Below are 24,475 nucleotides of genomic sequence, written 5' to 3'. Positions count from 1 at the left end.
TCCTCTCCATCATTCCTCTGCCTTTTATTTAGGAGAGTTCATTGATCAAAGCAAAGGAGCTGTCAGAGTGTGTTGGCATAGTCAAGGTGGTTCCAGCACCTGCCCAAGGAGCTCTGTGAATATTCAGGCACAAGGCTGCCTCAAGGTTGTTCAGCAATGCAGAAAAATATTGGATTTGGCTATGCCAGGGACAAAGATTCAAGTGAAAACACCCTGACTTCAGGGGAAAAATGGGGGAAAGGACAGGAACAGAGTTGGGACAGAAAACAGCAAGGAAACCGGGGCTGGCTTCTCCTGCCAGCATGAAAATTGGTGTCAACAACTCCTTCTGAGAGGGTGCATTTCTCTCCTCTCTGGTGACCTAACTGGACACACAGACTTTAACAAGTTTCCTGCCTTGATTTCCAAACTTTTCCCATGTTGGAATATTCACCAGCCTCACCACCAAGCTGACTCCATCTACAACGTTAAATAAAACCAGGAATGGTTCTGCAGCCTTGAGACCAAGCAGTACAAGATGTCCAAGTCATACTGCAGAGCACCTGGTCCTGAGTCTTGTGGGGACTTTCTCTTGGTTTTAAGACATAATTAGTTTATTAACAGTGATTTTTTGCCATTTCAAATTATCTGGAACGAGGTGAGGTCTGTGTTGCAGGCGAGGGGCTTATGTTGTTTAAAGCAGGGGTGAGATGTGAGCCTGTGGAGGTGTCTGAGGGAGCAAAGATGGAACTGTGTTGGCAGACAAGAGTGAAAAAAGCCAAATTTGATTCAATCTCATCCATGCTGCTGAATGGGAGCACATCCTCTCTCCCAAACCATTCCCAGGTATTTTCTAGGAGCACTAATTGGGCCAAAGCCAAAACAATCAGTTTGCTAAATTAGCAGTGCAATCACACTGGACAGGGCAGCCAAACTTCTATTTACACTTCCAGAAACAACCAGGAGAACTCCCCAGATATCAGAGATATTACATAGTGAAGAATTAAATGAGTCAGAATTATCTGTGTGAAATGTTTGGACCAGAATTATCTACACAAAACAGCTCAGCTGATCAGCTCATTTTTGTTCCCAGAGTTTGCAGTCGGGAAAATTGTGATGGGAAAAAAATCGTGAGAATCTCTTCCCACAACAGTTGGGAATACTCTTTTTCCATGTGATCAGTAAAGAGAATACATGGAGAAATCAGGATTTAACCAGCCCTCATGTAACTTGTCTGGAAGGCTGAGCTCAGGTGCAAAAAAGAAGCTGCAGAGGAGATAAAGCCCTACTCATCTCAGAGGTGCACTCTGTAGAAGTTGGTTTTGTGTTGAGTAGCACATTGAAACCTTTAGAGGTTCCTTACAATCCAGAATATTCACTGACTTAAGCAGATTTTGAATGAATTTATTTATTATTTCTAGCAGTTAAAGCATACAAGCACAGTTTAAAATTGATAACAATAAGGTCAATACAGGTCTTTCACGCTTTCTCCTTTTCCTGGTACACCCCACGGAGAAGAAAAGCTGAGTTCTCAGGAAATTTTTGAAGAAATTTTGTAACTGACAAAAATTCTGGCATTCAGACACCTGATAGCAACTGGCAGAAATAATTGGATTCAGTAACTGCAAAAAGAAGTCTCAGGGATCATGTTAGACAAGGATACCTTGCAGCAAGTCAGGGGACAAGTCTAACCCAGAGGCATCAAAAGGCAAAAGTGTGGCCAGGATTTGCACCTTGTGTTCGTTTGAAAAGCCGGGTGCTGCTAAGGAAGGCAAGAGCCTCCCCTGAAATGGAAAACGGAAACTCCCTCCCTCTGAATTATTACAGTTTTGAAATTAAGGGGCTCTCAGGCAAAGATATGGGAATAGGAATAACAGTTCTTTACTAGGAAAATTAAAAATACAAATGCAATAGTACAAACAAAAATAACACTGCCAGAGTCAAAGCATGCCCTGTCCCCTTGTGGGTCAGGGTGGTGGCACAGTCCCATCCCATGGGGGCTCAGCCCTCCTGCAGTGCCAGCTGTGGTTCTGCTGGAGCAGGGATCCTGCACAAGGCTGCAGTTTTCCTCTGAAGCTCCAGGGCTGCTGGAGATGGGCCTGCTCTTCCTCTGGGAATGCAGGGCAGGAGAAAGCTGCTCCTCTGGGAATGCACTGGGCAAAGGCTGCTGTGCTGCTCCAGGCTCAGATTGTATCCAGGTAGGAATGCTTGGCTCCTCCCCTGGGCGGAGCATCTCCCCCTGGGATGATGGCATTTGATCAGCCCTGCAGGGACACTACCTGGCCATGGAGAGCAGAGGTCTCCTGGAGGGAGGATTGGCTGTGGGAGAGATAAAGAAAAAACTGCCCAAAGAACAGCAGAGAACTGCCCCCGCTCTGACAGGTGGAGATATAACACACAGCCCTATTTCTAACCTAAGACACAGCTGCTGAGGCCTGGCAGCACCACAATCCATCAGTGGTCCCTCTTATCCCTCTGGCAGCACCTGGCACTAGTTTGGCACATTAAAAACCAAAGAGGAGCCCAGCTCTGGTGTTGCCAGGTGGCACAACTCAGGCTGGCACACCTGGGCTGTCTCTGCTCCTGTCCTTGCTCCACTGCTGGCAGCAGCACTGACAATAGTAAGTATTTTCCAAGGGCAAAAAAATGCTTTTCCTCAGCTTTGTCACCTTGTCAGAGAAAACAGGGCTCTGAGGAGGCTGATTTCTGCAGTGGTTGGGGATAGGACAAGGATATTGTGGAATCATAGACTCACAGAATGGTTTGGGTTGGAGGGGCCTTAAAGATCATCCAGTTCCAAGGGCAGGGAACCTTCCACTAGACCAGGTTGCTCCAAGCTCTGTCCAGCCTGGCCCTGGACACAGAAATACCTGCTCTGAAGCTTGAGCTCAGGCTTTTCTGGGAGCTAAAAATCTGGTAAAAAGACTAATCTGACAGGAAACCTCTCCTTACTCTAGAAATCTCATTTCAATCTCAGTTCTCCAGAAATGTGCTCAGCATTTGCTCTAGAGATGGCTCCAAATAAATGCCAACTCCAAGAGGTCAGACTTCAGGTCGCAAACAAGTTTCATAATCGAATTTGGGACCCACAGCCTTGTGAAAGGCTGAAGATGTTGATAATCAACTATCTCTGCACATCTTTTCAGGTTCACAACCTTCCTACAGCCAGGTGCAGACTTCTTACATTGCCCCAAAAATGTAACCCAGACACTGTTTGGCTTCCCCATGATTCAAATGAAGATAAATTTAGCAAAGCAGATGTAAAAACAGCATTCTGGAGCCTTCAGTGGTAAATTCTGCAATGAAGTTGGTTAGAATCCAAGACAAAAACTACAAGGTCAAATGACTACCAAAAATGGAGTAATGTGTTTTTAAATTTGAGTTATCAGATTCATTTTTCCACCCTCCATAATAAAAGGGCCAAGAATCAGGAATGAATGGAAATGTTTGTACTGCAGAGACACAAAGTGTTACTCAGACTGATTTCTTGCAGCTGTACAGGCTTAAAAGAAATTAAAATAGTAGAACATTATTTTTATCAAGTTGGATTAGAAGGCAGTGATGAAGCAGGTAATGTGAAAAAAACAAAGTATCATCCTCACAGTCTCTTTTCTAATCACAACTATATCTCATTTTATGTCTTTTTTAGTGAAAGCTGCTGCTGAAATAAATCTCAGTCACACGCATGCTCCCTCTGAAATTAGGTTTATGATTCCATGGGTGCAAAGAAGGAATTTGGGTCTTGAAGAGATTTGCCAAGTCAGTGTTTATTGAGCACTCCAGCGTTTGAAAGTGAGGCCCAGCAATGCTTCCAGCTGAGTGAACAGACAAACTTGCATTGATTTCAATAGCGCAGGACTAGATCCTAATTCCTTTCTTTTTCAGGAAAAAGGATCTGTGCTCGGTGATAATGACTGCTTACAGTTGTTAGCTGATCATAAAAGACTCCACTTTTTTTCTCTAAACAAGACTCTTTCTCCTCGTATCTTGTGGCGCCTCGCAGTGTGGATTATCTGGCTGGGCTCATCCCACAGACAAATCCCCCTCTATTCCCAGAATTCCTGCGTTCCTGTGCCCCCTGTGCTCATCACAAATGACATTTGCAGAGCTCTGAAACAAAAGCCATTCAGAGATGAGGCAAAGCATTCCAAAATCTCTCCTTCCCTTCTCTGACTTCTTCCATTGCATCAAGAGCAGAAACGGAACAAAGTGGATTTAGGGTGTTGAAGGCTACAAGAAATTCCTTGTGCTGTGCAAAGCCCAACAACCCCACAGGGGAGCCCAAACAGCCACCAGGTCCTGCCAAATATTCCACAGATGGATGCAGTGCCGGGGAGGTTGGGGACCACAGCAAACAAGAGGTAAAACACTCGAGACTTCCCAAAAGCCAAACTGGGACCTTAGAGATGCTTCACTTAAAAGTGGCCCTCATCCCACCAGGAAAGGGGGGAATGCAGACAGGAATCACAGTGTCTGCTCAACACATTTCTCTACATGCAGTAAAGCCCATGAGAGCAATTTTTAGACTGTAAATGATTTTGGAAATTAGGACATTTTCAATGAATTTGCACACAAGATGTTCACAACTGTGTTACAAGAGTTAAAATCACTAAATTGCAGTGAAATGTCCATGGAACTTTCTAGGTCAGCTTCTGTTACAGAAAGGTCAGTTATGATTTGCAATATTCTCTGTTGAAACTCCTCGTTATCTTGCAAATCATTCACAACCAAAATAGGCTTGCAGTACTTAAATTGGACAGGCAGGCCCTTCATGTTCCTCCTTTTGCTTTGTGCTTGCACAGCACCACAACAAGGTCTCTGCAGCACTACCAAAATACACCAAAAATCACCTTGTTGATGATAAAATGATTGCTTAAAGTTTATATTGATGTGTTACATTCAGAGCCTCAAAGGGAGAGAGCGTGTCCTGTCCTGTTTTGTTGTTTACACTGGTTTCATGTTGTTCTAAATAAAATCTAGGATCTAAATAAAAAGATGTGCTTGGAAAATCAGGACTGTGCCTTTCCAGTGCTGCTTTGGAGTAGACAGGAACATGACAACAACATTTGCTGCAATTTTACTAGAAAATAAAATGTTCTGAGCACTGGCACAATTCAAAAGCCCCTGGCATGGTTTGGACCTGTGCAGAACTGAGCACATACAATTCCTGGCTCCATTTCAGGACACAGATTATTCCTGTTTGGCAGATTGTATGACACTAACCTGCCTGGCAAACAATTGGAGTTCAATAATCCAAGTGTGGGCTGCAGCACTCTTTACCCTCCACTCTAAATAATAGGTCTGGGCACACTTAATTAGCTAATTTGGCCACAGCCAGGACTCAAGTGAACTATTCAGGGATTCCTTTAGGAGAACTCCTTGTCATTTGCTGGGAAATCAAACAAATCAAAGAAATCTCATATGTCTTGTAGGTTTTGCCTCAGAGAGTAAGCAAAGCAGATAATTTGAACAGAATCCTCTAAATTGGCCTGGATTGGCTCATTACCTGGCTGTTGTGTTCAAACAAATATGATGTTTACTGGGAGAGGAGGAAGAGTTCAGAAATACCTTTTTTTTTTTTTTTTCAGTGCAGATTAATAATATGGATGTATTTTTGTCAGGAAGAAAAGAAGAGAGAGCAAAAATAGCTCTCAAGTGAGGCTGCTGCTACTCACTCCCCTGTTCCTGGATCCATGACAGCCATTATGTAACCAAAAGGAAAATTAGATGAAATAAACAGCAGAAGTTAATTGGGTCGATACCAAGTAAAAATATAATTAGTCAAAGTATTTTGTGGCAAAGGCACTGACAGTATGTGGCTGTTCCTCAGCCTCAGTGGTGAGCAGGGATCCTGCCATGTGTTTAAACTTATTCATCAAGCATTTCCATGGAAACACAGATGCATAACCTTTGGATCACTTATTTGGGGAATTGCTGCTCCCAAGGTTCTCTCTGGAGAGAAAACTCAGTCAGAAAACTCAGGAGAGGGTAACAAACTGTAGTTCTGATACAGAAACCTCTCCACAAAGGAATTCATTCATAGCAGGATTGGGTGAGGGAAAGAAGGAAAAGGCATCTTGCAAAGAAGAAAAAAAGACAAAAAACTTGACCTTAATTTTTTCCTCTCAGAGGCTGAGAATTGAGAAATGACGGCACTGGGAAGAGACTGGAGAGTTTAGAAATGGCCAGATGCCCTCAGGAAGATTGAAATGTCTGCAAGAGTGTCAAATAAATGCTGCAATGAGAGACACCTTGGTTAAACACTGGCTTTGTTGTCCAAAGCTGCCCCCTTACAAAGCCAGATGAGAACCAGCTCCACTACAACTTCTCCAGGTGAAGAAAAACCTTCCCATGTTGGAATTGTCACAAGCTGATCCCACTTACTGTGACAGCAGCTCCCTGCTCCTACAAAACCCATGGACCCTTGACAAAATGTGGTCCTTCCCTCCTGCTGTGAAAGCCAGGTCAGGCTGGTTGTGATGCACAAATCCACAAAGAGCATTTGGAAAGCATCAGTAAAAATCTGCTGCCTGAATAAAAGGTGTTTTACTGCTCAGAGTAGTTCCATAGGAAATAAACACTGCAAGGAAAGCAGGAGTGGTGTGGTTGGGAGGGCAGCCCTGGATGTCCCTTCACATTCCTCCCGCTGTCAGGAATAAAATCAGCACCTGGTCCCCTCCCAGGATAATTTCTTGTAAGAGATGCTCAGATAGGGAGGTTTGAGACATGATTCCCTTTAACAGCAGAGCCAGGAGTAAGGAATATTCTCTAAACCAACAGGATTCTCCCACTCCTGGTCTCTGTGTCCATGCCAGGCTCTGATGGGGAGGGGAAAGCAAATTATTCATAATGCCTGAAAGATAATGAACCCCATTATATCAGCATTAGTAGTTTAACGTAAAGCCTCAAAAGCCAGAGCCTTCAGAGGTTGTTCATAATTATTTGAGGATTCTGTTGCTGCGGTGATGTGGTAACTCCTGTGGACTGGAATTTCCGTAGGCACAACAGAGAGCTGAGCATAAAATGTGAAGACTTAACTTCAAATTTTCTGGCTTTGGCTTAAGTCTGCCTCACAAAGGCCCTGCCTTTTGATTGTGTTTTGTCATGCATTGCCTAGCATCAGGGATAATGCAAGCAGGCACACTGTCACTGACTGGGGGAGATCATTCAGATCTGAGGGCCCTGTGACACAGCTCCCAGTGCTGCCACTGCCATCAGCCCTGATAAGGCTCTCCTGAGACACACAGCAAACTGAAAAGGTGACAGGATGGGGTGCATGGCCTTAAAACATGGAATTGCTCTCAGATTTTGTGCTACTGTAGGACTTTGAGACTTTCTTTGAAAGAGGATCAGGTCAGGAGGAGAGACAACTGGGCTACAACCCTTAACCCTTTTTTCCCTCTGGGTATTTCAGTAAAACTCTGCAAGGGGCTGTGATCTTTCTCTACAGGGATGAACCTGCACATCTTGAAAAAGCTGCAGGTGCTGTGAGACTCCACGCAGGATCTGCTGCACAGCAGAAGTTTCTGGGAGTGAAAAAGGCTTTTAGAGCCACACTGACCCACTGAGAGCAACACTCCATAAAGAATGGTACAAAATCACATCAGTGCTGCTTTTTAGATGGGATATTGGGAAAAAATCCTTCCTTGTGAGAGTAATGAGGCCCTGGCACAGGGTCCCTAGAGAAGATGTGGCTGCCCCATCCCTGGAAGTGTCCAAGGCTGGGCTGAACAAGTCTTGGAGCAACCGGAGGTAGTGGAGGGTGTCCCTGACCATGGCATGAGGTGAGGACTGAGTGATTTTATAGGTCCCTTCCCACCCAAACCATTCTGAGATTCTGTATTCAGAGTCAAGCACCCGGGCAGACCCACCAGAAGACTTCTCCCTTTACAGTCTGGCAGAAGAATGACAGCAACTAGCCAGAAGGGAAAGAATTAGGAATTCAAGAGCTGAAATTCCTGCAGGAAGCCCCAGAAAACAGAAGGATTTCTTCAGTTGAAAACAACAATTACCCCAGACCTCACCATGTCCTCCATGCAAAACACATTCGATTAAACCACTCTCCTCCTCAGTACACTCTTTTTTTCCCTGGCACACAACCATAACAAAGCTATTTATCTCTAAAGGCTGGAAACTAAAAAAAAAAGCCCAGATCATTAGAGGACAAGGTACACTTGAATTAAAGGCCACAGGCACAGTGAATTCAAATGAAATCTGAAGTACCATAGGTTTTACGTTGCTGGGAGAAGGACACACAATTCCTTGTCTCATTATCAGCAAGACATTGATTTTCTGTGGAAGTGTGCTTGAATTGCTCTTGATAGATATTACAACTTTCCTTCAACAAGAGGAGGATTGGTTCTTTCTAAAAACGGTTGGCTTTTTTAAAAAAAATCCTCCTTGTACTTATTTAATAGTTTCCCCACAGCAATGCAATTGATGGAGAAAATAGCTCAGCAAAAGCTCATTTTCTCTGCTCACCCCCAAGTGAATCCATTGCCTCATTTATATCTTTTATCTCCGTAAGATCTTTTTTGGTGCATAAAATATTTCATTCATTAAACTGCAAAGCGGCGAGGGGGGAAGGAATATCTGCTTAAACCCATCTTGTGGAATTTAAATATGGGTGTGGATAGGATGACCTGAAAAGAAAAGAGAGTTTGCTTTCATTTTATTTTTGTGTAGCAATAAAATGAGGGTGCTTGGCATCCAATTTTTGTGTTAGCAAAGAACAAGGATGATCATTTTATTGATTAACACAGGAAAAGGTGTGTTGACTTAGAGCAATAACAAGAGGAATAATGACTTTTCCATGTTTGTTTGTTTTCCATGGCAGCCAACGTCCTGGAAGAAGACTCAATGGAGCAGGACATCGAGAGCCCTGTCACAATCCATCAACCAAAGTTGCCCAAACAAGCAAGAGAGGATCTGCCAAAAAACATCAGCAAAGAATGTGCCAAGAGGAAAATCCAGAGGTACGTTCGGAAAGATGGGAAATGCAACGTCCACCACGGGAATGTCAGAGAGACTTACCGGTACTTGACTGACATCTTCACCACCCTGGTGGATCTCAAGTGGAGGTTCAACCTGCTGATCTTTGTCATGGTTTACACGGTGACCTGGCTCTTCTTCGGCATGATCTGGTGGCTCATTGCCTACATGCGAGGGGACATGGATCACATAGGGGACAGCACGTGGACCCCCTGCGTCAGCAACCTCAATGGGTTTGTCTCAGCCTTTTTATTCTCAATCGAGACCGAAACCACCATTGGGTACGGTTACCGGGTCATCACGGACAAGTGTCCCGAGGGAATTATCCTGCTTTTAGTGCAGTCTGTCCTAGGTTCTATCGTCAACGCCTTCATGGTTGGCTGCATGTTTGTGAAAATATCCCAACCCAAGAAGAGGGCAGAAACCTTGGTTTTTTCTACAAACGCAGTCATTTCCATGCGGGATGGAAAGCTGTGTCTGATGTTCCGAGTAGGAGACCTTAGGAATTCACACATTGTAGAGGCATCAATACGAGCCAAGTTGATCAAATCCAAACAGACAAAGGAGGGGGAATTTATACCACTCAACCAGACAGATATCAACGTAGGTTATTACACAGGGGATGATCGTCTCTTTTTGGTTTCACCACTGATCATCAGCCATGAGATTAACCAGCAGAGTCCTTTCTGGGAGATTTCCAAAGCCCAGTTGCCCAAAGAGGAGCTAGAAATTGTTGTAATCCTAGAAGGAATGGTGGAGGCAACAGGTAACATTTCTTATACTTTGTATGAGGTAAATGCTTTAATTTTAGCAAGGAAAATCAGTGGTTTTGCTTCGTTTTAAAAGAATCTCTTCCACAGTCGTTGCATTTGAAAAAGGCGTCCGTTCTCTGGTGAGCTTCAAAATTAAAAGCATGCCCAGTTTAATTGTCTGTTCCATCTTGCCTAACGGAATTAGTGTTGTTTCTGCTCTGTTTGGAAAATGGGATAGCATCTCTCATTTTCTAAATTTTTCACAGCATGTCACCCAGTTATTTGTCATTCTATTGCAGGAGCAGCTCAACCACAGGGACCTTGTGGGATAAAATTGCTTAGGGAAAAGCAAAAAAAAAATTCAGTGCAAAACTCTGTTTGTGATTAACGTGGAAGCACCATGGTCCTGTTGCTTCCAATCACCCCTGGGTATCTGCAGAACAACTGCCAGCCCTGTGGCATTCCAAGGCTGGATCCAGTAGGAAATGATGATGTGTTCAGTTCTCTCTTTTTTTTTTTTTTGCCTGCTCGTTTTCCTTGGGTTTTGTTTTAACTTGTAACATGGGGCTTGTTCCACTCTAGCTCACAAAAGGTCTCGTCTGACTTGGTGTTTCACTGGGGCCCCCACAGGAGTGCACAGAACACTGGAAGCTGGGATGTACAAACAAGGAATGTTGTGTCACCACAGTCTTGTGGAGATGCTGGGTGATTGTTACCTGCAATTATGCAGCAGAACAGCAGAAATCACTTGGTGAAGGGAAAAAAAGTGCTTGAAATTCACAGCAAATGCACCACTAAAATAATGTTTCACTTTTGTATTAAAGCCAGAATTACAGAAGGGTACTTCTATCTGTGCTTTAGAAGCTGGAGGTGTTTTTTTCCTGTTAATAACAGCATCAATGCCTGAAATGAGTAAATATAATCAACACATGGGAATGGCTATTATAAAATGAAGATTTTATGTGTTTGGGTGAGGAGAAAACATTGATTATAGGAATACAAGAATGAAATGTGCCATTTTTCCCCACAACTGCAACAAAACCCAGGAAAGTTTGGGCACATGGATTCCACAGCTCTGACAGAGGCACAACCTCTCCAACCCTGACTCATGTTTTGCAACTGGAGCCAGGAAATAAAGAGCAGTCTCTTACTAGAACATGTGTGTGTGTTTCACACATCTATTATGTGGTGTCAGAAGAAAACTGCATTTGTCACCATATAATAAACGTGTGAGACAAAAATGGAGCAGGGGAAAAAAAAATAAAACCAACAAAAAACTGAAAGGAACTTGGCAGGGAATTTGAAGTGGTAAATGCAAGGCTTCCAAATTTTCCAGGAAGTAGGTGGTACTGAAGAGAAATCAAGATGAAATGTTTAGTGCTCCTGATCTGTGCAGTAGGCGCTGAGATTTCAAACATCTGCATCACCTTCGGGTGAGACAATGAGGAAATTGCTGTTTGTTCCCTGAAACCATCCTGAGATCTCGGAATTGCAGCTGAAGGAACTTGACATCCCAAGGGGGCGGGGGATATTTTCAGTTTTGCTGAACACCATGTTTTCCAGCAAAGTGATTGGCAAGTAGTGGAAGAATAAAAAATGTCTCACCAAAACCACCTACAAGATCAAAAGACAGAATATTTCTGCAGTGCAGCAAATGTGGATTCGTTGCTTTAGAGTCTCATCTCTCTCAATTTGTGACCCTCCCTTCCCTCACCTCATTTTCACCCCTGCACACCCCAGGGCTCTCTGGGGTGTCCTTTGCTGCTGTGGCCTGACCACCTCTCCCACTCAGCCATCACCAGCCTCCACTGCAGCACAAAACCCCTCAGACTGCTTGGGCTGGCAGAGTTTGAGATAAAATCACATTTGTCGTTATCTCAAACCTTTCCAGTCCTTATCAAGAGAGAAACTGAATGCAGTGATTTGGAAACCCAGGGAAGATATCCAGGATTAAAGAGTTTCACTTGCACTGGATGGGTCCATTTCCCATTTTAGACTGTTGTGTTTGGGCAGAGTCTCCTGCTGAGTGAGATATGAGCAAAGGGCATCAAATAATGTCAGAATTATCAGCACAATTTCAAAACATATTTGTGCAGGAGTAGCTTCTTGTGCTGGGCTTTGACCCCATGCATTGAATTATTTTTGTTGAAGGTACAATCAGGCCAACCTTCTACAAACACTAGGAATTTTCACTCTTTTAATTTACAAATATTTACACATTGCATCCTGGCAAACACTGAAAGCCAATTTAGGCAGTCAAATATCCACCTTTCCTTATTCCACCTGCTGCAGAGTGAGAGCAGGGAAAGAAGCTGCTCACAGCAGCAAAGCCCAGCCCTGCATTCCTGCCAGCAGAGTTTTTTTGGAATGCAAAGTTATAAAAGCTGAAGCCAGGAAAATGTGATGTCACCTACAGCAGTGTCCTCATTTGGTGTCATTGCTGAGGGATCCAAACCAGGCTGAGGTCATCGGGCTGTGTCAGCCATCAGAAAAGCCACTCCCAAATCTGAGCAGGGAAAACAATCCTTTATCTTTGTTTATTATTGTTATAATCCTTTATTATTGTTTTCAGAGCTTCCCCACTCAGATACAGCTTCAATGAGAAAAAAAAAATGGAAATGATAAGGGTAAACTGTTGCTAATGTTGTTATTAATTATTGATTCTGCTTAAATTTGACTCAACAGGTAAATACATTCATAATACTTTCCACCCTAAGTGCACCAAAATCACATTTATCTGTTGCATGAAACACAACTTTTATGGATTCTCATGGGAATTCTGCATTGTGTGTTAGGACAGGAAATTAAAAATAATGCATTTTATTAAATGACATTAAAATAATGATCCAAATTAAAATTCAGCAGAAAGTTTAACTCAAGGACCCCTTAATTCCCCATGGAAGCATTGCCATAACTTCCAGAGATGCAAAAAGAAGTGGGTGTGTCTTTTCTAAGGCACATAACAAAGTATTATCCCAGGGGCAATTCCTACACCTTGGTTATTCCCATTCTTTTTGCCATGAAAATCACTTTGAGGGCAGAATCCTCAGCACGGCATTTTCCAAAAACATGAAGTCAATCTGACTCCTTCATTCAGCACCATCAAACACTCAAAATAAGGCTGGTTTTTAAAAATATTTGTTATGGATTCTTTCAATATGCATTTTTCTTGTTTTATTTACAGCAACATTCAAAAATATCTCTTTGCATTCAAAGGATAAAATTTTTGCAAAGATTTATCTCTGTGCTTTTCCTGGTGGTGGTGCACATCTCTCCAGTGTCCAAAAACATTGATTTTGGGACAACAAAAGCACATTAGGCTGCTGTGGAACCACTGAGGAGCCTTGAGGAATGGGGGGAAAAAAAATCCAACCAAACTTCACTGCAGCTGGAGAACACATCTGGTATTTCCACATTCTGCAGCCCCAGTTTCCCAGAGTTTTAAATGTAAAATAATCTACAGTTAAGAGTATTTTATGAAAATTGAATCCTAGCCATAGGCTTAAACTTTTTAAGTCTTTTTCACCTCATGAAATCTATTTCTAAGTGAAGCCTTATCATCATAAGCAAAGTAGGTTTTTTAAAAAATTAAGCAAATGTATAATTTTGATAAGGAAATAGACCCATAAGAAGGAAAGGAAAGCCTTTTAAATTTGGAAGGTGAAGTGGGAAGGTCAGGTAGTCTACAACAGCAAGAGAAACTGAGAGAAATAAACTCAAAGAGAGAGAGAGAGATGGAAAAAAAGAGAGGGGGGGGAATGGTGAGAAAGAGAAAAATTATGAACAAGACTTGTGAAGTTGTGTCTGGCCAGTGGGATGTACTTGGTGACACTCTGGCAACTCCCTCTGCCTAAAAATAAACATTTGAGCATTGAACAGTTCCAAGGAAAGAAAATGATCTGCAAATTTGTAGCTGTCAAAAAAAAAAAAAAAAAAAAAAAAAAAAAAAAAAAAGAAAGCCAGCCAGAGAACCTCAGGTTCAGAGGCATAATTTTACAAATAAACTCAGAATAGGGTGGATTTATAATTCTGACACAGGGGCAGCTTTGAGAGCAGCATCTGCAGGAGGTTTTACAGCTACAGAAACAGCCACACTTGCCAGCTGTAGAAAACATGTGTGCAAAGCAATAAAATGTTCACTTGGATGGTTATTTATACAGCAAACAGTGTTATCAACCAAACAAATACTGTATAAAGCTGTTCCCCTCTTCACTACAGCCCCTTTGACTGACTGGTTTGTTGTGGGTTTGATTTCTCTGGGATGAAATGCCATATTTACCCCTTAGCCTTGCCCAGTCCTAGCAAATATCTCCCTCTGATATGGATTTAAGCAGTTCCAACCCTTCAAAACCTCTCAGCAGACTTTGCTCTCTCTCCAAACAAACATTGCTGGGGTTAGAGTTTCTCACTTGAATTGTCTACTGCTCTTCAAGGAAAAAATATTTATCCTCTCCAACTGCTTCTTAAGGGCATGCAGGTGACAGGAAGAAAAACAACAGGATTTCTCCCACCTGAGCGTTTCTGCAAGACAAAGGACAAAAGTGGGTTTCATTGTGCTCCAGGATGTGACTGAAATGCAGTTTAAGCAGGGTCAGGAACAAGTGGCTTCTGCTCCAAACTGGATCATCTTCATTCCAGAAAAGATCAGACCACGAGGGCTCTCCAGTCTGCAGCTTTCCTTTCTATTTTCAGAGTTCTAACATCTCCTGCTGCTGGGTGCTAGACTTGGACAAGGTTTAACTTCTCACACATCCCCACTTCCCTGGAGTTGCCAGCAATTCCTTTCACTTCCATCCCATTTTAATTTTACTAATTCCATCAAAGCATTCCATTGTTATTTATTCTCACACAGAAAATTCGAGGCATTAGCAGGAGGGGAGTTCTAAATGCCAGCAGGGAAAGGAATTCCCACCTCATTGGGATGTTTCCTTCAGGAAGATTTCTCTACAGGTAGAAAAGATGAGTTTCATTGCTGAAGAGGATTGCAAGCCTTAAAGGAGGCAATTACAATTTCACAATAGTCAAAACTATGAGGAATAGCAAGAAATCGGGGAGCAGTGTTTGTGGGAAATAAAAAGAAGATGCTGATTAGGAATATTTCAACTAAATTTTTGCTGTATTTCACTTTCAGGGAAAAGGGATTACACATTTATTCAACAGCTTTATTCTCTGGGTAGTGCTGTACTTTGCAAACCTGTTATGAATGTTTGAGAATGGCTTTTTGTCCATCTCTCACACATTTCTTACCAATTAATTCCTCAGCTCTTCACAACTCCAGCTGCTCCCTCACCCCTAAATGTTCAAATATAATATTCAGATTCAAGCAGTAACTCATGCTAATAGGTAAGATCTCTAAAAGGTATTTAGGGATTACCTAACAGACCAGATATTATGAAATGATTCTGTGCTGACCACATATCAGACTTGCACAAGAAGAGCTTCATTTTGCACCTCCTGTCTTTGCAATCCCTCCAAGATCTCTGTGGGCATGGAGGAAGGGCAGGTCCCAGTTCTTTCCACACTCCCACCACCTCCTCTGTCAATACTGTTCCTTCCTAAACCAGAGCCAAGCACAAAGAGGTGCCCCAAAATCCTGTGATTTTCATCATTTTTCATCACTGCTGAGCCTACACAGGTCATTCCCTGCAGGGCTCATGATCAGAGCAATGACAGGATCCCAAAATTTGCTTTAATTGTGGCCCTGCTCCTGTTTCCCAAGCAGAAAGGCACAGTGGGAAGCTGGGCTGGCACCCTTGTCATTGACCAGCAGTTTTCCTAAAATCCTGTGACACCTAAACTTTTCCTAAAATCCTGTCATTCCAGACACCTAAACTCTTATTAAAATCCTGTGATTCCAGACACCTAAACTCTTCCTAAAGCCCCGTGATTCCAGACACTTAAATTCTTCCTAGAATCCTGTGATTCCAGACTCTTTAACTCTTCCTAAAATCTTGTGATCCCAGACAGTTAAACTCTTCCTACAATCCTGTGATTCCAGACAGCTAAACTCTTATTAAAATCCTGTGATTCCAGACACCTAAACTCTTCCTAAGGTCCCATGACTCCAGACACTTAAATTCTTCTTAAAATCCTGTGATTCCAGACACATAAACTCTTCTTAAAATCCTGTGATTCCAGACTCTTAAACTCATCCTAGAATCTTGTGATCCCAGACACTTAAACTCTTCCTAAAATCCTGTGATTCCAGACAGCTAAACTCTCCTGCCTAAAATCCTGTCATTCCAGACACCAAAATTCTTCTTAAAATCCTGTGATTCCAGACACCTAAACTCTTCCTAGAATCCTGTGATTCCAGACACTTGATCTCCTCTGTTTCCAGCCTCATTTCATCAAGTTTCCCAGCAGTGTCAGCCCAGGAGCACGGCACTGCAGAGCTGTCCCTGCTCAGTCCTTGGAGCCCCAGACCCAGCTCAGACCGCAGGGAATGACAGGAGGGACCAGTGCCCGTGTCCCACACTGTCCCCACCCTGGCAAATCAAAGGGAGGATGCTCTGCAGGAGGCACCCCAGCCTTATCCAGGTCAGAGGATTCCCCAGGCAGGATTAGCTCACTGAACACATTCCACCTGCTCTCTGAGTGAAGATGTGATTCCTGAGCCCCTCAGAGATGTGCTGGGGGCCACTGGAGTGCCTTTTCCATTCCAGAGCACTTCCCAAGATGACACCAGGAACCTGAGCATGCTCAGCTTCTCCCCTTGCTCCAGGAACAGTGTAAGAAAAGGATCAGCACTGAAACATTTTCCTGGAAAATGAAATATTTTGCTGGTTTTCTAATTTTAGACTTTCACTTTTGGTCATCTGGGCTTCTTACCTGCCTGGAGATTATGCTGGTGAAATCCCAGCATGGATTTGAGTCAGGGCAGGGTCTCACCCCTGGAATTTTGCTGGAATGAACTGATTCTTTCATGTTGATTACCTTTTTGCTCAGCTTGATTTCCAGATATGAAGTCTGTCTGGGTAGCCTGCAGTTCAAAACCTTGGGAATTATTTTTTGTGAGCTCTGCTTCCTCCCGTATTTCTAAAAGATTTTTTTATTTCTCCCCTTGGTGCTTATCTACTTCCAGCTGTATAATATCCATTCCTCCTGTTTCCCTGAATTGTAATGAAGGATAAAATTAAGGATTTTAAGAACAGTTTAAGTGTCTGGAATCATAGGATTTTAGGAAGAGTTTAAGTGTCTGGAATTATTTTGCATTACACTCTTTGATAACCAGAAAGCCCCTCTAAAATTACAAATATTTACATCTGTTTCTAAAGAATGTAGAAAGATTATCCACCTTCAGCAAAAAGTTTGCACAAAATTGAATAGAGCAGCAGCTGTAAAGCCAAAAGTGACCTAAAAGTTTAAAGAATGAGCGAAGCTGTGAATTAAACCAGAAGTTCAAACTCAGCAGTTGATAGATTAAAAAGAACAAGGCTATGGACTGCAGAAACACCACTGGCTATATAAAAGACATGAAAAAATTACAGAAAATTTATGAGTTTAAATGTTTTATCCTAGAAAGCAGCTGCCAGCACTAAAAACTCCCATCATGGCACAGTTCCTGGGATTCCCAAGGCCTCTGAAAAAATCCTCAAGGGATTTAAGGAAAAACAAATGACAAAGAATTGCAGTGATCTCAGTGGTCTCAATCACAGTATTCCAAGGAAAATCAGACAAAGTTTGGACTCCCTGCCATGCCCTTGCTCGCTCACTCCCTCTCCTTCATTCCAAAGATTCCCAAGAATGATTTAAAGAAAGTCACAATGCTCTCCAAGATCTCTTTTCTTCCTGATTTTGGCAATTTTCCTTAGTTGGGATTTCTGTAGAATGACATAAACCTTTAGCTTAAAAAAATGGGATTTTAATAAATACAGGACTGTTGAATATGAGATATCCCATTCTTACAACTTACACCAGAAAGAAGCCTGATTTAAAGAAACATTCAAAACATAGCAAAAAGGAAGGAAATCTCCAAAACCAAATTTCCAGTGCTTATGAGGAATATGTTTGAGAAACCTGAGGAATGCTAAAATTTGATTTAGAAAAACGAATTCAGAGGGAATATTTGGCTGAATTCCCTGAACTTCCCAGAAATGAGTACTGGGGAGGGTAACTCACACTCTGAGGTATTTTGTAGGCTCCTCCCAGGCTTCTCCCAGCAGTTTGAATTTACCAAGTGATGAACTGGACAATTAATTTCCACTGGCAGGACTGATCAGGATTTATCTCCCACCAGGAACAAAGAGAGGTTACAGCAGCCCAAATCTCTTCTGAGGAAACTCCATGGCAGGGGCCAAGGCTAAAAGGGGAGCCAAAGCCCAGGGATTTGTGAGGGACAGAGCTGGGAGAGGGTGAGGATATCCAAGAGGATATCAGGATGTGCCTGATATCACAAAAGTGGATAGAAATCCCCTCCAGCCTAAATTTGCCTGTGATTATAAAACACCAAGGTGGCTCCTCCTTGTTTTTAATAACTGTGAAGAACTGAATGGCTTTGAAAAATTCATAGCTCAGAGCTTTCATTGTTCTCCTCTGTCACTATTGAAGAAATTGTGGATTATGCATCTTTGGCATCTTTCTGCCCCTCTGGAGGTTGAGATGAATGTCCAGCATGGATTGGCCATGGATTGCCTGCTCCTCTCTCCCTGGGACAGGCTCCCTGTGATTCCAGCTGCCAGCAAAAACTCAGCTACAAACAATTGCTGAATTGTCATTATTATCATTATTATCTTTATCATCATCACAACTTATGTCTAACAAGACATTCCAGACTTTTTGAGGGGAGCCTTAAACAACATCGAGGTTGACAACTTTGATTCCACATTTCTGACTGGTGCAGACCAATGTGAACTGGGGAGAGAGAGAGATGGGGACTTCCCCTAAAGAAAAAAAAATCCATCTGACTGTGGCAGAGCTGCCAGGCACCATCAGAACAAAAAAGATTAAAAGATTTATGAGTCAGCCACTCCAATTAAATTGTGCTGGCACTTCTTTTAACCAGCCATTAGCTTCTATTTTCTTCTTTTTCTTTTTTTTTTTTTTTTTTTTTTTTTTGCAACCTTGCATAAGAAGTATTAATTTATTACACTTAGATCTCCAGAGTGGGAAAAACCCCCATCCATTTTCATTGTTTTCCAATTCTGTTTCCATTAATCTCCTTTCCCAGTGGGAAGACAACAAATTAGCCATTTTTTTCAGATATTAAGTGCAGCAATGAGTCTCTAACTGCCAATAGGGCTGTGACAGATGCCATGAAAAAGTGTAGAAGAGTCCAAAGCCAAAGGTTTTGAGGCAGCCAAAGGTTTTGAGGCAGTCAAAGGTTCTTGTCTGGCCAAAAATCTGCTTCAAAGGCAGCAGCCACAACTCCACAGCTGTGAAGGGGAGGAGGCTTTTCTTTGCGTTGTAAGGAAAATGCTCTTCTCCTACCATGAGTCAAGGGCTGAATCTCCTCCTTTACACACTCCCATCAGGGCTTGATCACAACTAAACCAGGATTTTAAACCCCTCATAATTAGTCAAAATCCAAGGTTTAAAACATAATAAATGAATTGTAACCTTGCTACGTCTTCCTTTACCCTCCAAAGGGATAAAAAATACCCATCAAGCATTCAAAAACCAGCAGTGATAAAAATTCAATCCAAAACCCTCCCCTCCCAGTGTGGATCCAAGGTTTAATGTACAGTTTTGAGCCTGATCCAAAGCCCTCCCAAACCTGTGGAGCAGGACTCAGTCTCTGGAGGACTCTGAATTAGAACCCTAAAGGACTGAATTGAGCTGTGCAGTGCCTGTCAGCTCCTTAATGGTCTCAGAGAAGAAGCAATTAAGGCTCTAATTAAGAGGCAAATGGAAGGTTAGAAGCAGATGAATGTTTATAATCTAGATAAAGTACCCACACTGGAAGTTTTGGTTTTACAAGATCTGAGGTGACTTCACAGCCATGGGAGGAGGAAGGGTGGATCCATGCAGGTGTCCTTCCCTCAGGAAATCTGTCCTGCAGCCCTGAGTTTTCCCTTCTGCCCCTTCTGCAGATGGATGGAAAGAGCCATTCCACAAGGGCAGACCAAACAAACCTGGAATGTTACATTGTACAAACTGTCCATGGCAAATAGAGACACTGGAATGGACAAAATTTCTCAGTCTGTGGAAATTCTCCTTCCTCTTTTGCCCTTCCTTGGCTTCTGAGTTCATCCCCCCCACCACACCTTCCATCTATCATCTGTGGTTTGATGCTTAATCTGTTATAAAGAAAGGAACCAAAAGCCAAAATTCCAGCAGGTAACAGATCTATTACAAATATGGGCTAAGAATTCCATTGGAAAGAGAACTGGAGCAGAGGTTTCTGAAAACACAGATCTCAGGGCTGATTCTCTTTGTGGCAGCCAAGATAGAGATCACATCTCTCCTAAAACTCTTCATTATATTCTGTATATGTCACACCCAGCAGAACAGAGTAACATGGTAAGAAAAAAAAAAATTAAAACATTTCCAGGAGTTCCCCCGGAACTTTTTGTGCAGATTAAACTCTTTCACTTCTTGCTAGCAGGACCCAAGAGACAGAGAATTATAATATTTCATAGTCTTCTGAAGAGCCTCTGATGCTGAAAAGGACCTCTGATGGGCAAAAGCCACCAGTCAAGCTTTAGTGATGTCTACAAAGTGGCCAGAATCCAAGGCACACAAAGCTTTAAATAATCAGAGCAATTTCTGGCCAGCACCTTCCCCCGAGGGCTGCACCACAGCCAGGGCACCAGGAGCTGGTGCTGCTGGAGCCTCGCTCTTCAGCCAGCTCTGATCTCCAGCTTTATCCACTGGCACATGGAAATAGCCTGAGGGCAGCACCAAATGAGCCTGATCATCTCTTAGGGGCTGAAACAAATCCCCGGGGATGCAGCAGCAGCCAAGACAGAGGTGAAAATCCTTGGCTGATTTGCACCAAGAGTAAAGGGGAGCTGTGGGACTGAGGAAAAATGGGAAAGAATTAAAATAAAAAGCAGGAGAGTAGGGTTAGACAGGATCTTGGGAAGGAATTGTTCCCTGGCAGGGTGGGCAGGGGCTGGGATGGAATTGCCAGAGCAGCTGTGGCTGCCCCTGGATCCCTGGCAGTGCCCAAGACCGGGTTGGACACTGGGGCTGGAACAGCCTGGCACAGTGGAAGGTGTCCCTGCCATGGCAGGGGTGGCACTGGATGACCTTCAAGGCCTCTTCCAACCCAAACCATTCCATGATTGTACAATATTTTGTCTCTATCATCTCTGTCAGGTTGCCAGGCCCCTCTCTCCCCCCTCAGCACACCCTCAGTGTGCCCCAGGCACCTGGGAGATGGGGGATACCAAAATCTGTGCACTGTCCTTCAGGGATGCAGGGGGGATCACACCCAGGGGACCCCATGGAATCCCCAGGCAGTGCTGAGGCAGCTGGAGTAGCATCCTGCAGCCTCATTCCCCAAAAAAGCCAGCACAGGGATGTCACAGGGAGAGCAGTGCCCTTCAGCCAGACACCTTCCAGGTGAACACAGCACCACAAACCTTATCTGCACTATTCCACTTACTGCAGGACAGGAGAAGATAAGGAAAAATCCATTTTAAAGCAATTTCATGGAGGATGGCCATAACTTACTTAAATAGACAAAATACACAACATACCTGTAGGTTGTTTGGACAAAAGGAGAAGAAAATAGCAGGAGGAGCAGGGGTAGTGGCACAAAAATGACACTTAGTGTGCAACTGGGGCAGTGAAAGCCCAGAAAATGCAGGTTGTGCCATTAATGCATGCTGGTGTTTACAATATGTGTTATAAAGTGTTTATCATGAGACCCCGTGGCATCACACTACAAGGAAATGATGAAACCATGCTGATATAAAGAGGATATTCCAAGCAGGTGGTGGCATTAGGCAGCAACTGTGTTTTCCATAGATGTCGTGTAATTACAGTCAGCTCAGGCTGGGAAATCTTGTAAAAAAGTATTATTTGTGCTGGGGTAGTTCCCTTCTGTTCTCCAGGCTGTAAAATCTTGCTTTTTTCATTATTGTGAGCCCGAAGGCCTGGTGTTAAAGAGACCTGGGAACAGTTGGAGTCTGTCAAGGAAGAAACGTGATTTTCCCAGTGAGTTTTTAACCACAGATTGCTGGGAAACCTCTGAGTTCATAAGATTCCAATAAACACCAGGAAAGGGCCTGGGCTGAGGCCACTCAAATACCCATGGTCACTCAAATCCCAGGCAAAATGAGCAACAAGGCCCTCCAACTCTTTTTGTGGATGTGTGGGAAGAAAGGTTGGAGAAAGGCAGAGGGATTGATATAACTCAAAACTCACTTGCTAACACAGAGCTCCTGGTGGCTGTCATTTGGGCTATGGTTTAAGGTCAACCAGGTCCTCCACTGCAGACTCAGAGACCAATAATTGTGCTGAGAAAGGAAGTATCTGCTCAGTATAAAATATTTTCAGCAGAGATTGTGGTTCATTTTCTTTTCCTACCAGTTTAAAAGTTGTACAAGTCTGTCAAGGAGGAGGAAAGGAAATTTGCTGGTGCAGAAGGGTTTGTTTATGGCACAAAAGTATTTTGATGGTAAAACACTGCCTTTTGGAAGGCCTTGCTGCTGCCCAGAGGACACTTTTTTGTCTCAAGATGCTAAGATCCTGAGCTGGAGCAGTTTTCAGGGCATGTGAGAGCACTTGAGTTCACTAAATCAGCAGAAAGATTTGTTGCTTTGAGTCAAGTCTAACCACGTCATCACCAGGGATTTTGCATAATCACTGCACTGAGATTTCACATCCAGACCAAAAGATATCCCATGAAATCTATCTCAGATGTTCTATTTATCAGGGCTTGGTGCAGGTTTTCTGCTTCCTCCCCTCTGTCTCCTGTCAGAACAATGGAATGAAAGACCATTTGATTATGAAAAAAAATGTGAGCAGTACTTCAAGTTCTGAATTTGAACGCCCAAATTTCGCGTGATGCCCTTTTCTTCCACATTGGAATGAGATTCTGAGGAGGGGAAATGCTCAGATCCCAGTCTTTTGACCTCGTTTGGCTTTGGGTTGATCCCACAGAGAGAAAGCAGTGACAAGCCCAGCACAGGTGGTGTGCTCCAAAAAGCAGGATGGGCAAGAAAGAGAAGAGCAGAGGGGCTGCAGATTCAGAGGTGGAACCTGCTTCAAACAAACAGAACCTTTCAGCATCAACCCAACATTGCTGCCTCTGCCCTCCAGCTGCTCCTGCTGCTGTGGGCACATGCTGAGTTATCCTGTGTCTTGGTTTGAAAGGACAGGTGTCTGCCAAGGAAAGCAGGAGCCTCCCCTGAAATGGAAAATGGAAACCCCCTCCCTCTGAATTATTATAATTTTGAAATTAAGGGGCTCTCAGGCAAAGATATGGGAATATCAGTTCTTTACTAGGAAAATTAAAAATACAAATGCAATAGTGCAAACAAAAAGCTACTGCCAGAGTCAGAGGATGCCCTGGCCCCCTGTGTGTCAGGGTGGTGGCACAGTCCCATCCCATGGTGGCTCAGCCCTCCTGCAGTGCCAGCTGTGGTTCGGCTGGAACAGAGAATCTGCACAAGGCTGGAGTTTTCCTCTGAAGCTCCAGGGCTGCTGGAGATGGGCCTGCTCTTCCTCTGGGAATGCAGGGCAGGAGAAAGCTGCTCCTCTGGGAATGCACTGGGCAAAGGCTGCTGTGCTGTTGCAGGCTCAGATTGTATCCAGGTAGGAATGCTTGGCTCCTCCCCTGGGCGGAGCATCTCCCCATGGGATGATGGAATTTGATCAGCCCTGCAGGGACACTCCCTGGCCATGGACAGCAGAGATCTCCTGGAGGGAGGATTGGCTGTGGGAGGGATAAAGAAAAAACTGCCCAAAGAACAGCAGAGAACTGCTCCAGCTCTGACAGGTGGAAATTGAACACACACCCCCAGGCACAGCTGGTAACCTGAGACATCCATGCAGAAGCAGCGATTTCTGCCCAAAAAATAAGGGAACAGCGTCACACAGCCTTGAGATAAAACTCAGATTGGGCCACAGGAATGAAACACTTTGTGGCAGGATCAGAAATGGATCCCAGGTGTGACAGAGATGCTGGCGTGGCCCAGGTGGACAGAGCAGATCCCTCCCTCCCATCTCACCCTCTGCCTCGTTGTTTCCACAGCTGAAAAAGTGAGCACACAGCTCCCCCAGACTTCAGCTGCACAGCTCAGTGATAACTGAGACTCATTTTTAGGCAATTTGCATGGATGGGAGCAATTACAGCCAAGGCACATCAACAGAGAATCAAGCCCTGCATCTAATGTTGGTAATGCTCTTAATAATAACAACCCCCCTTTCCTGGAAGAGAACATTAAACCTGTTCAAAATACAGTATTTTTTTCCAAATGATAGTATTTCTCCCCTCCTACACTACTTCTACCTTAATCATCTGACTCCCACATATCTGGCTCGACTTCAATGACAGTCTCCTCTACTTGTTTAAAAGTCATGTTATTTCCACTGCCATCAAAAAGGCAGGATTTTCAAGTGAAGTTATTAAAGTTTCCAACACAAGGAACAGTGCGTGGGTACTGCTGAAGTCAACTCTCAGGAATGAAAAAGAGATTCCTTCACTTCTACCAGGGGATTGAGCCTCCCTTCCCTCTGGGGCCAGCATACACCTGTATTTATGATGATGTTTTTTCTGTCTGCAAAGCATCTCAAATGTATTGTCTGCTCCACAGTGAGCCCAGCAATCCAAACCTGAATTTCCTTCAAAAAAAAAACAA

General features: G+C 43.5%; 1 protein-coding gene across 1 annotated transcript in view; it reads left to right on the top strand.

The window, feature by feature from the left end:
* Positions 1-8,808: 8,808 nt before the first annotated feature.
* Positions 8,809-24,475, top strand: part of KCNJ6 (potassium inwardly rectifying channel subfamily J member 6) — a 33,471-nt gene continuing 17,804 nt past the window's right edge. The window contains exon 1 of the mRNA XM_041399859.1: positions 8,809-9,736. Coding sequence (XP_041255793.1) covers positions 8,809-9,736 — 928 coding nt within the window. The remainder of the gene's footprint in view (positions 9,737-24,475) is intronic.

This window comes from Onychostruthus taczanowskii, unplaced genomic scaffold (assembly GCF_017590055.1).
Source record: "Onychostruthus taczanowskii isolate IOZ18803 unplaced genomic scaffold, ASM1759005v1 scaffold17, whole genome shotgun sequence".
Lineage (NCBI taxonomy): Eukaryota > Metazoa > Chordata > Aves > Passeriformes > Passeridae > Onychostruthus > Onychostruthus taczanowskii.
The sequence above is the reverse complement of the archived record's forward strand: the minus strand, read 5'-3'. Positions and strand labels throughout refer to the sequence as shown.